General features: G+C 38.2%; 1 protein-coding gene and 1 long non-coding RNA gene across 7 annotated transcripts in view; one reads left to right on the forward strand and one right to left on the reverse strand.

Annotated features, from left to right (window-relative positions):
• Nucleotides 1-14015, forward strand: part of LOC114577355 (uncharacterized) — a 96527-nt gene that overhangs the window by 11306 nt on the left and 71206 nt on the right. The window lies entirely within an intron of this gene.
• LOC107996525 (neural cell adhesion molecule 1-like) overlaps nt 1-14015 on the reverse strand; it is a 245986-nt gene that overhangs the window by 9551 nt on the left and 222420 nt on the right. The window contains exons 6-8 of the mRNA XM_062074672.1: nt 4051-4202; nt 899-1043; nt 660-790 (exon numbers count right to left, since the gene is read on the reverse strand). Coding sequence (XP_061930656.1) covers nt 660-790; nt 899-1043; nt 4051-4202 — 428 coding nt within the window. The remainder of the gene's footprint in view (nt 1-659; nt 791-898; nt 1044-4050; nt 4203-14015) is intronic.

Below are 14015 nucleotides of genomic sequence, written 5' to 3' on the forward strand. Positions count from 1 at the left end.
AAGAAGCGCGCTTCTTGCGATCGATGCTGTTACGGAATTTTGAATATCCTTGTTTCGGCCCAACCTTGCATTTCCACCCCTATTTTCTGCGCTGACAAGATGGCCTCCACCCTTTCGACTCGCGTGCCTTTTTTTTCTCCCCTTCAAATCTACTGTTTTCGAAACTTTTTGATCCCGCGGAAACAGGTTTTGTTTAAATTAGTTAGTCAAGGGATAAAGGAACGTACCCTTAAGGTGTGGCGGGAAGGAAGGAATACAAAACGCGCAAACTGCAATGAAATTGTAATGCACGCCGTTGAAAATTTCCAAGGTTTTATCCAGATTATAATAAACAGCAATTAATATTTATTCCTTCGAGAATAAAAATTTAAAGTCGAAGAATAAAAATATTATTTAACAAATACTCGAAAGAATTTTTTAGAAAGAAATATTGAAGAAATATGCAGATATAGAAATATTGAAAGCACATCTACGATTTTATTTGTTATAAATAATATATATGTTAATTAAATCGAATTGATTACATCAATATATATATATATTACATATATATTAAGTTCGATAACTTTGTAATTACAAATTTTGATTCACCTTTCAATTCGCCTCGCGAGAATCGAGATATAAACACGAGATATAAATAAACGATTAAAGTCGCTTACCAAATGTCGCCATTCAACCTTATAAACGGAAGGCTCGGCGTGAATCAAACAGTCGAAGTACACGTCAGTTCCCTCGCGGATCTCGTTGGGATTCAACGAGGTGCCCAGCTGTATCCGCGTTTCCGGCGTGTCTGCAAATTGAAAACGTCAATATGTCGGTCGGTTCCGGTGGTGAATAATCGTAACTGATCGACAACTGGTCGCGCCGCTTCTCCATAGTGTGTCTTTAATACGCTTACACTGTATCTCGAGTACCCAGTCGTCCCTTATCGATTCGCTCCCCATGATTGGATTTTCAGCCCGGCACGACAATTGTCTACCAGCATCTGTTTTGGTCGCCATGAAAGACAAGATGCTGGTGGTCGTGTTCCCATCGCTCGACATCTGTAACATCGTTATCACAACTTTTACTTCAATCCCGTCCTATATTTTTCTTCAATTTCGTTCTTCAAATTCGCTTTTTTCCCTCCGGTTTTTCATCTCAATCCGCCATCTCTCCCGTACGTCTTCCGTTCGAATTTCATTTTCAATGGATTCAAAGTTGATATAGGATCACTTTGTTACATCTCGCGTTCAGTTTTGGCGATAAAAAAAATTTCGTGAATGGAGATTGAAAATATGTATATGATAAATTTTAGAAAATTCAAATTTCGAGAATAATTATTGATAAATCTCGAGGATGAAAATGAATGATAACAGGTGATATTTATTTTCACTCGAATTTGCGAGTATAGATTATAAGATAAATTCTATCTTCCCTTCGTAGTATACGTTATTAAGAAGTAGGAAAGAAAGTTCGAATAAAATTTATGTTGTCTCAGCTTCGAAATGTATCGGTATTCTTCTCTGGCCGTACATTCCTGCCCATTCAGCAGTAAACTTCGAAATGTTCCACGAGAGTAATGATCTGTCCATGGCGTAGGCTTAGAGAGGCATGTTTCGTGTGTGTTATCAGGAGAAGAAATAGCTTAGTTTAAAGTTTTCTTCGTGTACACAAGCTTAGATAATTTCTAAAGATTTGTTTAATTTCATGATACGCTATGTTACGACGTATACTTTCTTCCCTTTTTATCTTACTTTTGAGTTATCGAAGAAACTATTACACATCCGAGTTCTCGAGATACGTTTGTTAAAACTTTAAAATTCCTTCCCCTCCTCTCGATGTTATTCATTTTCTATTTACTTTTAATTTCCAATCGAAGTTTTTAATTTTTTCGCATCTTCAATTATAATTATCGTTTCTCAAAAAATTATACACGAGGAAACTGAAAAAAATATCACAGAAGATATTCAAATTCTGTAAGGAATCCTTTCTTCTTTTTCCGTTAATACAGAAAGAGTGAATTTTCGCAGGTATCTTTACAAAATTTCCAATTAATCGTCAGGTTTCACGGTTCGATCGTAAACAGGGACATCTATATCGATATACAAATTTTAATTTTTGATCCGCAATTTTCCTTCGCGATCGGGGATATAAATATTTGAGACGCGGAGATTGGTGGTAGGGACACGAAGTAAAAGGACTTGCCAACAGAGAGACAGAGAAAATATTGTTCCAGAGTCGACGCTTCTCATTCCGCGAGACTTTGTTCCGCCGCTTATATAAGAAAGTTAAACAAAAGGGGGTGGAGGCGTAAGAAGAAATACGAGGAGGGAGGGATAATCTATAGAACGGGACGGTTCCTCGATTCACCTTCCTTCTTCCTCTTCCCGTAATCTTGTAGGTCGGAAACTTTCGTTTCTCTCGTTTTAACACGCCTAACGTAACGCCGATATTTTTCACGCGGATCGACAAGTCGTACAATCGAATCATCTTTTCGAGACACACACATGTGGATAGCTTCAAAAACGTTGTACAACAACTTTAATCAACCTGTTAACGGGAGTGGAAACCTTTTCTTGCCCTTCTTATTTCCACGATTCTCGATAAATTTCGCGAGGATTCTCTTCACGTACTTCTTTTTCCACGACGTGGCCTATTTCGATGTGGCACAGAAACCCCTCTGGGCTTTACGGATTCCTCGATCAAAATTTTAGCCTGGAGAGAGCTATATCAAGTCTCTCGTCTAAATATCCGCAATTACGATCCACAATCATTACACGTGAGAAGATAATGCAACAAACTTTTAAACATCTCTCACGATGACATCTGTCATTATGCATTTCATCCAAAATGTATCCAATCAAAATTCGAACTGCTATGCAAAGTCACTACGACAATGTTAATCTCGATTTCATCTTCCTTACGGATTTTCCTTCGAACTGTAGCTACTTGTTCGCGCCCAATTACGAAAATTCTACTAAATTTCTGCTATGTAAACTATGCAAATCCCCAGGTTTAAATCCCCAGGTTGGTCGTTGTTTTTCACCGAACGACACTGGTTCGCCAATAAATAGCCGGCCGTTGTATTCCGGTTTTCGTGGCCCAGTCGATTTGCCTTAATTACGCGCCCCTAACGAGAGCATGGACTCGCGAGGTATCCGACTAGGAGGCACAGCGTTATCACATCACCGCTTCGCTTCGATTTAAATTATTCCCCGTCTAATGGCGCTTTTAACGTGGCTTAAAGCTATGCCCTAACGCGATAACGATATCCCTGCACGCTATTCTCGTGTATACGAGAATCCTACACGCGTACGGGAACAATCTATTTTACACGGTTTCCTTTAAGAGGTCAGAGGCTGAGAGATTAGGATAGTTACGTCGAGCGGTGTATCGAATCTTGTTTTGCTCCCCCTCACTCTTCACGGTGGGCCGCATCTGCAAAGTTTTTAAATGCCGAGAGTTTGCCGGGAGAAGTTTATTTTATTTCTTCTTAACTTTTTAACTCCGTGTTTTTCCTACATTTGTAACGTCGGGCGTTGCGTAAGAAGCTACTTTCAAAACCGCGCAGCCTGGTTGCGCAAATAAAAACTTCGCGTAAGTTAATAAGTCGCCTAAGACTAATTATCAACGATCATTTTCACGGCTCTTTCTTCTGTTTAAATAACACCCTCGAGAAGAATAATAATAAAGAGTTTTACTTCTAATTACAATACGAATGAAATCAAGTTGGAGTGTCATGGATATGACATTATGGGTTAAAACGACGGTGGAAAGAGAAATAAATTTCCAAAATCTTCACAGGAATCAGTTTCGAAAACAAAATTCTTCAACTCGTGGTAAAAATAATATCCACGATGGATCATTTTTAGAGCCAGGCTCGAGATTCGAGGTTCGATTCCCTCACCCCATCTTTTTCTTCCCGCGACAAGTATATATTTCGAGTGGGGAGGCGAGATATTTCACCGATTTAAGAGTCTCTGACTTCGATTTACGAGCCGAGGCCGGGGAATAGCCAGCCATGGATTCTCGGAGCTTGTCTCTCCTTTTCATCATTCTCGTACTTACGCTCTCCTTGGTGTCCACCAAACGTTGATCGTTCCTCCACCAGGTTACCGTGGCCGGTGGCCTCGAGCCGGAAGTGACGCAGACCAGCTCGTACCTCTTGCCCGCCGACAACGGCTGGTTCGACCCGATTATCCTCACCTCCAACGGCCAGACTGCAAGTGTAGTCGTTTGGAATGGCGTATTAGTATCAGTGTTCGCGTAACGAGCGTTATTTCACGCGTAAAGAAATAATACAACGGATGTGTTTGGATTATAACCGAGTCAAGTGGTTAGAAGGGAAATATTCAGGCCGGAGTTTTGGGTTGATTTATTGGAAGTGACGAAATATATATATATATATATATACGTGTAGAAGTTGGATGAGAGATGAGTTGGACGAGAGTAGGTTTCGACTATTGTGAAAGGGAGGAAAAGTAGAGCGGAACGCGATGTCCGCGAGCGGAGAAGAGGCGTGGGGGAGGATGGCTTATCAGACGGAATGAGTAGAAGTGGTGAATGTTGGAGTAGAATGGAAGTATGTGCGAAATAGGGGTAGGTGTTGGAAAAGTTGAAAGAGTGGTGTTTGGACGGAAAAAGTAAAATAATAGGGGAAAATGGCGATTGATAAATGTTAATTGAATTTTCCGTGAAAATTATTCCCCTTAATTTAAATTGATATCTTTAAACGGATGGTTAAAAATATTTTTACGAGTCATAATAGAATAAAGAAATAGAGTAATACTTGGGAAATTTTTGTAAATTTTTGTAAATTTTTTTGTTTCGAAAATAGGCAAGATTGTTGAAGTAAGATCTGTTTTATATGCTTTTGGTATATATTTATATACCAAGACCAACCTTCCTGATGGTTGTTTTTTTTACACGGATAATTGTTTGCGTTATCGAGTCATCGATTTTTCTTCCTCCTCGCTGTCCTTCATTATTTTTTCTCAGCTTTGTGTCCGTTTATTATGCTCCAGATACTTCGTGAATCGCCACGTCAGACACAATCGCAATAACTCATTTGCCATTTGTCGTATATATCATGATATAAAACAAATGCATATATTTTTTTTAATAATAATGAAAATTAGAATAATTATTTTCGTGTAATTAATTTTCAATTTTTCGAATAAAATAATTCTTCCGCTTGTAATTACAAAAAGGAATTGCAAAGAAAATTTCACGTGGTATATTATACAGAATCGTTAAAATAAAAATCATTTCGAAAATTTTTAGTTGACAATTTATTTTTAAAGTCGTCATATTTTACGAAAAATTATGAACATTTTGAAACGATTTTTTTCGTGATATTAGCACTTATTTTATGTCGTTGTTATCGATAGATGAAGCCTGTACAGAAAAATCTGTTTCAGTGAAATTGATAAGAAAATTGCACGAAACGAATATGAAAAATATCTTAATAATCAATCTTCGTTCCATTGTATCTTCACATAATTGAACCTTAACACTCGTGCCCTGAGAATTAACTATCTTTCTTCCCCCAGTCACTTTCTTCTTTCTCTTTTTTCTTCCCCTATTTTTTTCTTTCTTTCTTTCTTCACGCGACACTGCGTTATTCGAGACACGTCTGCAATATCCATCGTGAAAAATTGACGTTGATAAATTTCTTTTATATATAAAACGATACTTCATTGAATAGCAAAATTATTCGGAAAATGGTTTTCATTCATGTTGAATTTTCTATTTGTTGAAAGAAAAATTATAGCAAACAAAACGGAGGAAATCGAATGCAAATAAGAAGAGCAGCAACTAAATTACAAAATATTTTTCCTTAAAACGAAACCATCAAATTTTGTGTCGCGAACGATACTACTTTCCTTCCCAATTGGTACATCGTTGTCTTTCTCGAAATTCTCTCTGTTCAACGAGAATTCTTCTAACCAATTGTGAAAACCATCGTCTGTTCGCATTTCTTCGAAACAGGGACAAGACACGATTGAATTTACGCGCTTAAACTTAAAGAAACTTGGATCGTTGCTCGATCGTGGCTGCTGTCACGATTCTAGAAAAGAAATTCGAAGTACGTCTCTATAATTCAAACGAAATAAAAAGTCCCTTTGGGGAAAAGAGAGAGAAGAAAATCTATGGAATTTATTTCGCCGTGAGATGCTTAATCAAGCGAACCAAATGTGCGTCTCGCATTGATTTTTATCTCGAATGCTGTTGCTAAAGAATAATATTACGGGTTTAAAAATGATTGCTAAACCTTTGCTTCAAAATTCAAGCAAAGGTTCAAATCAGAGACGGAGATCGATTGATTTTGCTTTCTTATTAGCATCGAGGTTACGGAAAATGATAGCAGATGGCTGGTTTATTTATTCTTTAAAGATGATAGAGTACCCTCCCATAATTGGGTTCAATCGTTGAAGAGGGTGTGCTTAGTCTTTCATCATTGTGTATTTTATAAATTTGTAACCGAGGCGGGATGGCATCCATTTTAATCACAAACCCGTTAAACTCTGCTTATTATGCGTCGGATGAAGGGCTAACGTAATTTATTATTTATTACGACCTGGGAATAATTTTCTATCTTTATTATATTAGAAAATGAAAAGGAATTTGAGACAGAAAAGAAAGCTTCACCGATGCGAGCGTAGAAAAATGTATGGCGATCTAAGATTACAGACAAAGTAGAACAAATCGATATATGATCAGCCTTTTGCTCCGACAAACAAATAAGAAATATTTTGTGTTTATTTATATTATGAGATCGTTTCCTAGGTTATTTCGTTTAAATTTCTCCTTTGTTTATCCATTTATTTTTTTTCAATTTATTTCTTTAAATTTTAGTTTATTGGTTAACAACACGAGTATGCTTTTCGGTTAGCGAAGAGATATATTCCGATTTTTTTTTTTTTATTGTAAATCGATAATAGTTACCGCGTTTCAATTTTTTTCACTGCTAATAAAAACACAGCCATATTTTTTTTAAAAACTTCATAAAACGTAAACCATCTCTAAAAATACCATCACGATTTTCGATGAAAAATTCCATTCATATAACATTTGCAATGGAGAGAAATATCTTTAAATCATTTATATATTTATAAGGATGAAAATACTCTTCAGAATTACTCTCAACAATAATTTTTCGCAGATGGAAATTACATTGAGAATCTCAAATGCATTTGCATCCTTAATCCTGATTCTTATACAAAGAAAAATTAATGAAAGGAGCGAAGATTCAAAAGTTTAGAGGCCAATACGAAACGATACAACCACTTGCTCTTCTCATTTTTCATCGTCGAGGAAAGAACGAAAGAACGCAACGCGCGCGATCATCCATCAAATCGTTAAAACAATTGATATAACGTAAAATTTGTTCGATTAACGCGAGTGGACCGACTGATATTTCAAATATTCCATTCTGTCGTCACCAGAGACTAAGGGAGTAGGCTAGGGAATCCCTTCTGAGTTGTGGTCGTGGCTAATTTACATGACTTGCATCGGGCTAATTCGAGAGACGGTCGATAGCCTCGGTTAAAGGGGTTGAAACGATGTTTACTTTATTATGTAATCACGGAGAAATTCAATATTGACGGAGGCACACCGGAAGCTGCTTTAGAAACGCCTTATGGCTCTTTTAAACGCTGGATGCCCTCTTCGTCCCATTTTTCCGTATATATTTATACATATATATATATATATCGTGCGCTTTAAAGCATTATATATATGCAAATGATCCTGCTGGAAATGAACTGAGGAGTAATTTCGATTTTAATGTTGTTATCGAAGGTATATTGCTGTGTGTTCTTAGATTGTTATTTCGAAGGATTATTATTATTATTATTATTATTCAAGTATTATTTAATCGGATTAATCCCGCTACTTTGAGTTTTTCATTCACTCGCGAATATTATATAAAATAAGACGGTGTATCTAATCTCATTTCGCGACTTACAGGACTCTCTGTGTCCACGAATAAATTAATATTTTCCAAGAAAGAACATCTCAACATTAAGAAACACTGAAGTCTGAAATCCTTTAAGAGTCTTTATCGTGCCGGGAAAGAACAACTTCGAGATCCTATAAACGAATGGAGCAGGTTTATAAACTCGAAACGAAGATGAAACGCTTCCTCCGCGACATTCCCTATTTTCTTGCCATTTCGAAAAAATTTCGATACTCCTCTTTTACGTATAAAAATACCTCTCAATTATTAATACGATTATGAAGATAAACGGAATTCATATCAAAATCATATCTGCTGAATTTCTATTAATGTTAAACTATACACTTTCTAATAACTAATAAAAAAAGAAATCACGGTATCGCGGAAACTTAATAAATAATAGCTCGATGCCTCACTAAAAATAGACGTTGCAAAACGCTGTATATTAATCTAGGCAACGAATCTTGGAAAAAATAATTTCCCCCGTTTGAAGAACAATCGCTTCTCCAAAACAAAATCCAAAACGATTTTCCTCGCCTGTTTGATCCAAAATTGCTCGAAATTAAATGATTCCACGGAAATTGAACCGGTCGAGAAATGCCGTAGGAAGGGGTCCACCGATTTTCAGATACCGATTCTATCCGCTCGCGCATAGAGCGCGGTGGATCGACAAAGCGGCGAAATCGAGACGTATAACGGGCATTGTTCCAGAGAAACGTCGTTGCCATGGCCGGTGGTATAAAGGCCGCGGCCCCGTCGACAGACGACAGAGGGACGAGGAAATTTGCTTTACGCAGCGGCCCATATCGCGGCCGACCCGTGACATTTCGCCGTTCAACTTTTCCTTTTGCGCCCTCGAGGCCCGTTTCCTGCGACTTTTCCTGCGCCAGCCGACGCGTGCACGCGGGGAACGTGTTGCTTTGTCGATGACAACCCAGAGAGAAATGCTCGTGTAAATTTATTTTTCTCGATTTTTTTTTTCCAGGAGGGAAGATTACCATTGCCCTCTTGCTCCCTGCCCCAATTTTTCACCTCAACGACGAATCTCTTGTAATTGTTATTTTTCTCGATTTTTTTTTTTTTTTTGGGAGAAAGAACGTGATATATTTAGAGATGAATTTGGAGTAACGAATTAAAGATGGTTAGGGTTTTTTTCAAGAGTTTAAATTTTTCGTTCGATATGCATCGATCCAAGAAGAAATTTATTCCATTAAATGTCAAATGGTTTACCCTTATCTGTCAGATGACAAGAGCATTGTTAAATAAACTCGGGAATAAAATCGTTAATAGTTCAGAAAACTCGCCACTGGTTGTTAGACTTTGGTGTAAAAAGCGAATAAAAAAAAAAATTTATGGAAATCCTTGCAATGGACGGATCGTTGTTCCATTTTTTGTTTGAAATTGTTATTCGTTATTCGATCACACGGAAAAATCTGTCCTCGTTTATATAGAATAAACGAGGATGGGAATTTTATGAAAAGGTCGGCCAAGTGTCGGCCAGTGCAAAGTGCAGTTTCCAAGCAATCTCTTCGAGTGTCAAAATCGTTACTATTTTTTTTTTCCCCCCTCTTCCTCCTCTTCCTCTCTCGACTCTATCGCAGCGTCGATTTTCTGCTTTTTTGCTCTATATATATATTTCTCTTTTTCGAATAATTCGAATCGACCTCGTTGTTGCGAGCTATTTAAATTTAATCAGTTATTTCTTTTCCCTCTTCCACCACTGTGAATGATGCCGCACCTAGTGTTCCGACTCCCGTTGCGGTTTGGTCCGAGTTACAGGACCAAAATAAATTTAATACCGCAATTTCGGCTGCTCGTGCACGCTCGTTGCGTTAACGCGACCATGCTCGTTGAAATGTACATACTCTTTGAAACACGAGATCCCGTTGTATTGTTGTTATTTAAGTATGTGAACCACGACACAAGTCCTTTTTTTCCTCCTCCCCCATTTCCATGCGAGCCTCATTTGCTTTTAAATATAGAATTCTACGGTTTAACGTGAAACAGCGATTTGGATATTGTAACCAATGCTTTTAACCGTGAATAGGAATAACGCGAAGAGAATTTTTTTATCGTTATAGTAATTTCGTTATAGTACAAAATATTTATAGGATCAATGAATTAATTTGCGTGTTCGAATTGAGATTTATTTGAGATTGGACGTGTTTCATTTGTATGAAATTATCATAAAATAATTTATCTCTACTATTATTACTGAATCTTTCCACGAAATTGTTCATTCATTTGAATCAAAAATTAGATCATCCACGATCGTTCGAGTGACGCTCGACAGAGATCGAGCTTTAATTTAATTTCTCTCGACGAGAACACGATATCGTGGTTGAAAGGAAGAAGCTAACGCGAATAGCGAAGGAAAATTAGTGGCGATGGACGAGGTGCTTGTTGATATAATCTACGATCTTGTATTTCGATTTTTAAGTCGTGTCGTCGATCGAAGTTTTCTTCGAGATAAGAGAAAATTGGATGAAAAAAATCGGCGTGGTTAAATGGCAAAAGGAATGGCTGGTTCTTTGAAGAATCGTTTTCCTTATTTTCGAAGAAAAATCAACTTGATATTTGAATATTTATTAAAATTTATAATTACGAAATCGATCGAAACTCGCAAGATAGATAAAAATTAGTCAGGAAATTATTAGAGGATAAATCAAATATATCCTGACTTTTATTCATCAATTCAATAGAATAGAAAGATGTTTCGTTGAAAAATTGTCACTTCCTGTTAAGAATCTGCCCGAGTTTTTCACTTGCATAGAAGTCCATCGGTACACGTTCCGTGAAAAGAAGCAAAGACGATGTTCGAAAAGGGGATCGAAAAGTGTTCAGTCATGATGGACGAGCTACACGTTATAGCACCTGTTGGCGCATTTAGAATCACCCAAGGTATTATGCCCCTGATAGATGTTGGATCAAAGTTCTAAATCAGTAGTACAAACTACGCTGACAGCTTTGGATGATCGTACATCTTACTACGAATCTTCAGCTATTCATCATTTTTCTCTCTTCATCCCGATACATCGAAATATATCTTCCATTCGAATTAAAACTTCAATATTCCACGATATAATGTGCCAACGAAGATAATTGTAATTTTCCCGAGGGTGATAATTTTGCCCTTCGATATTTATCCCTCTGCTTTCCATTTTTCACGATGTCACAATTTTCGATCGGTAAAGAAGCGATTATCGATCGAGAAGGATGGATGGAACGTTGAACAAGCAAGCGTGTCGTTTTCACAGCACGAGCAGATCGTTCGTTAATCCACGATCCTGCTACCGGGATTTATCACGTACATTACGCAAACATTAGCACAAGATTTCACGAAAAAAATCGACCGCGTTTCGGGGATCCGCTCCCGTATTTGCTTCATCAACGCTGCTTCATCACGTGGGATCAAACCGTGCTCCAGTTTTTCCTAAAGTTTCCCCGCGGGGAATTCATGCTTCTTGCGAGAGCTTCTCGTTCGATGATACATCGGTGTATACGTAAGCTTTAAAAGCACGTATAACAAAAAGCCACGAGACGACTTGTAAGGCGTTGAACGATGAAAGGGACGTCTTTCAATTTCACTTTTTCCCGACAAACCGACTATTTGTTCCATTATGCCGTTGTGGCATCTTGTACTTGTACGTTTTTTTCACATTCGATCAAAAAGATTCGAGAGGAAAAATTCTTATATGGAGGACTATTTTTGACGATGCTACGGGAGATATTTCTTGAAAAAATATTTGACACATTCATCTATATCTAAGGGATGATAATATTCTTATCACATTAGGTAATTATTGTACAATTTGAAAAAGATCACGATTAGAAAAATTTTTAAAAAAATTTTTTTCCACAAATACAAATATTTTCGCTTTAATTTCTCACATTTCGAGGATGAGTAAAGAGATATTTACTTATCAAACAAATTTTCTTATTCCCCTTTTTATTTTATCTTCTCTAACCTCGCAAACGCGCACTCTTATATACCGTTCCGCTCGAAAGCAAGAAAAGGCAAAGAAAGATAAAAAGAGCGACTCGTTCCATCATATCAACGTACATATGAACGTTTCGCCAAGAGCAACGAAGCGTCGAACAACCACCAACTTCGCGACCCATCGACCGTACACGATATTACCATATATATTCCCATTCCTCCGTTTTATTTCCCGTCTTTAACATTCTAGGCGCGCGCGCGCGAGATACGAGAAATGCAAGAGACACAAACGATCTCATCCCAAACACACAGCGAATCGGTTCATGGAAGGATCTCTTAGGAGACGTTCGGTTTGGATGCGCTCGTCAAACGGGTAAAACTCGTTGGAGAGAAGGGTGAAAAGGGTGAATAGGGTCGTCGATAGGTGTTCCATAGCCAGGAGGCTCGCCAGGTATATTTCGTTGGATGCACGTGAAAGTATCTGTATATAGAGAGAGCTTTTTTTTTTCCATCGGACGACGCAGTGCCGATCCAAGACCTCGTGTCGCCCGGGGCATCGCCAAAGCCCTCTTTCGTTCCCACAGCCACGATATATCCCACACGAGCGTTTTCTGGTCGTGGAAAATTTAGGCCAACCTCGAGCCAGCCTCTCTATTCAAGCGTTTTGCAGCTTGTATTCGAGAGAACTCGGCTGCTGACCGAAGGAGACACAAGGTATTTTCCGACATCCGCTGGATCTCGAGTGGTTCGCGAACCTTTTGTAAATGGGGATCGATTTCATGGGAATCATCGGTTATCGTGGAGAATGATGTGAAAAATCTGTAAGCCTCTTTTTCACCTTACGTTTCAGAGGATTTGTGACTGTATCGAATGTATTGGAATCGGGAAATGATTCGTGAAACTGAAGACGTGACGACGCCGCTTCCCTCGTCTCTGTAAATGGGAATCGATTCCAAATGTTATTAGTTATGTTTGAATATTTTAGAAGAATAATAGGAGGAGGAAAGTTTTTCCTCTTTATTCGGAGAAAATCTGATTGCTTAGCGGTTTTTTAGAACAACCGAAGGGAGCAAACAAGATGGCGGGTCTCCCGTCGTAAACAAATTTCTTCGTGTGAACAGGAATCGATTTCGCGCGTAGAACGCGTTATTTATCGTAGATATACGCCGGAAGGATAAAAGTCATGAATAAAACTAACGTGACGGTTTGCTTTTGTATGCAGAATTTGTATGTAAAGGAATACTTAATGCGGGCGTGGATATTCAACAACGGTTGTTGGGAAGGGGTCGGGGGGGGGAATGAAGGAACACTTTCCAGAATTGCTGCGTTGTAACTCTGGGAAACGATGTTGGGCCGAAGCGTAGAAAGTGAGAGAAAGGAGAGAATGTTCCTGGAATTTCATCGGTGTAGGTACTTCTCATTATACTTTCATCACCATTGAATTTTCCCTTTATAACTCTTACACGTAGGCTCGTTTCGGTAGAACGGCACCCCGTGTATTTTCTCGAATTTTTCACGAGATAATATAAATATCCTTACATTTTCATATTACACTGTGTTTATTATAACATTTTCATTTTTTAATCTAATACACGAAAAAGTGATAATCTCCTGTAATATACGATACAACGTATATTACATTTCACTTTTTTAATAAAAAAAAAAAAAGAAAAGTAACAATTCATCGTAATATCTCAATTTCTCGAAACAATTTCTTCGCAAAATTTAAATAGAATCTACGTGGGAAAGGAAGTTCCTTTCAATTTAAGATGCAGTGAAAACAAGGAAAAAAACAAAAATAAAAGAATTGGATCGTTCTCATTTTTCGATCTCGTCGCCAAGCAATTGTCTTCATTTCAAAAAAGGCGTCGAATTAGCATACTCCCCGTGCGTGTGCGCGAGAGATGAACGAAGGAATCGTTAATTCGATGCCTCTGGGTGACGGTACCGAGTCGAACCGGATGTTACGTTCCCGAGGAGGGGGTCGCGATCCCTGGGAACAGCGACGATTGAGGAGGTTGAAAGGGGCCTCGAGACAGAGCGGAATATCCCGCGAGATTCCACGGATTGAATTGCAAAGCGAATGAAAACCAAACTCCTGGTGAATAAAGGAGCCGCCGTTGGGCGGAATCG

This window comes from Apis cerana, linkage group LG5, assembly GCF_029169275.1.
Source record: "Apis cerana isolate GH-2021 linkage group LG5, AcerK_1.0, whole genome shotgun sequence".
Lineage (NCBI taxonomy): Eukaryota > Metazoa > Arthropoda > Insecta > Hymenoptera > Apidae > Apis > Apis cerana.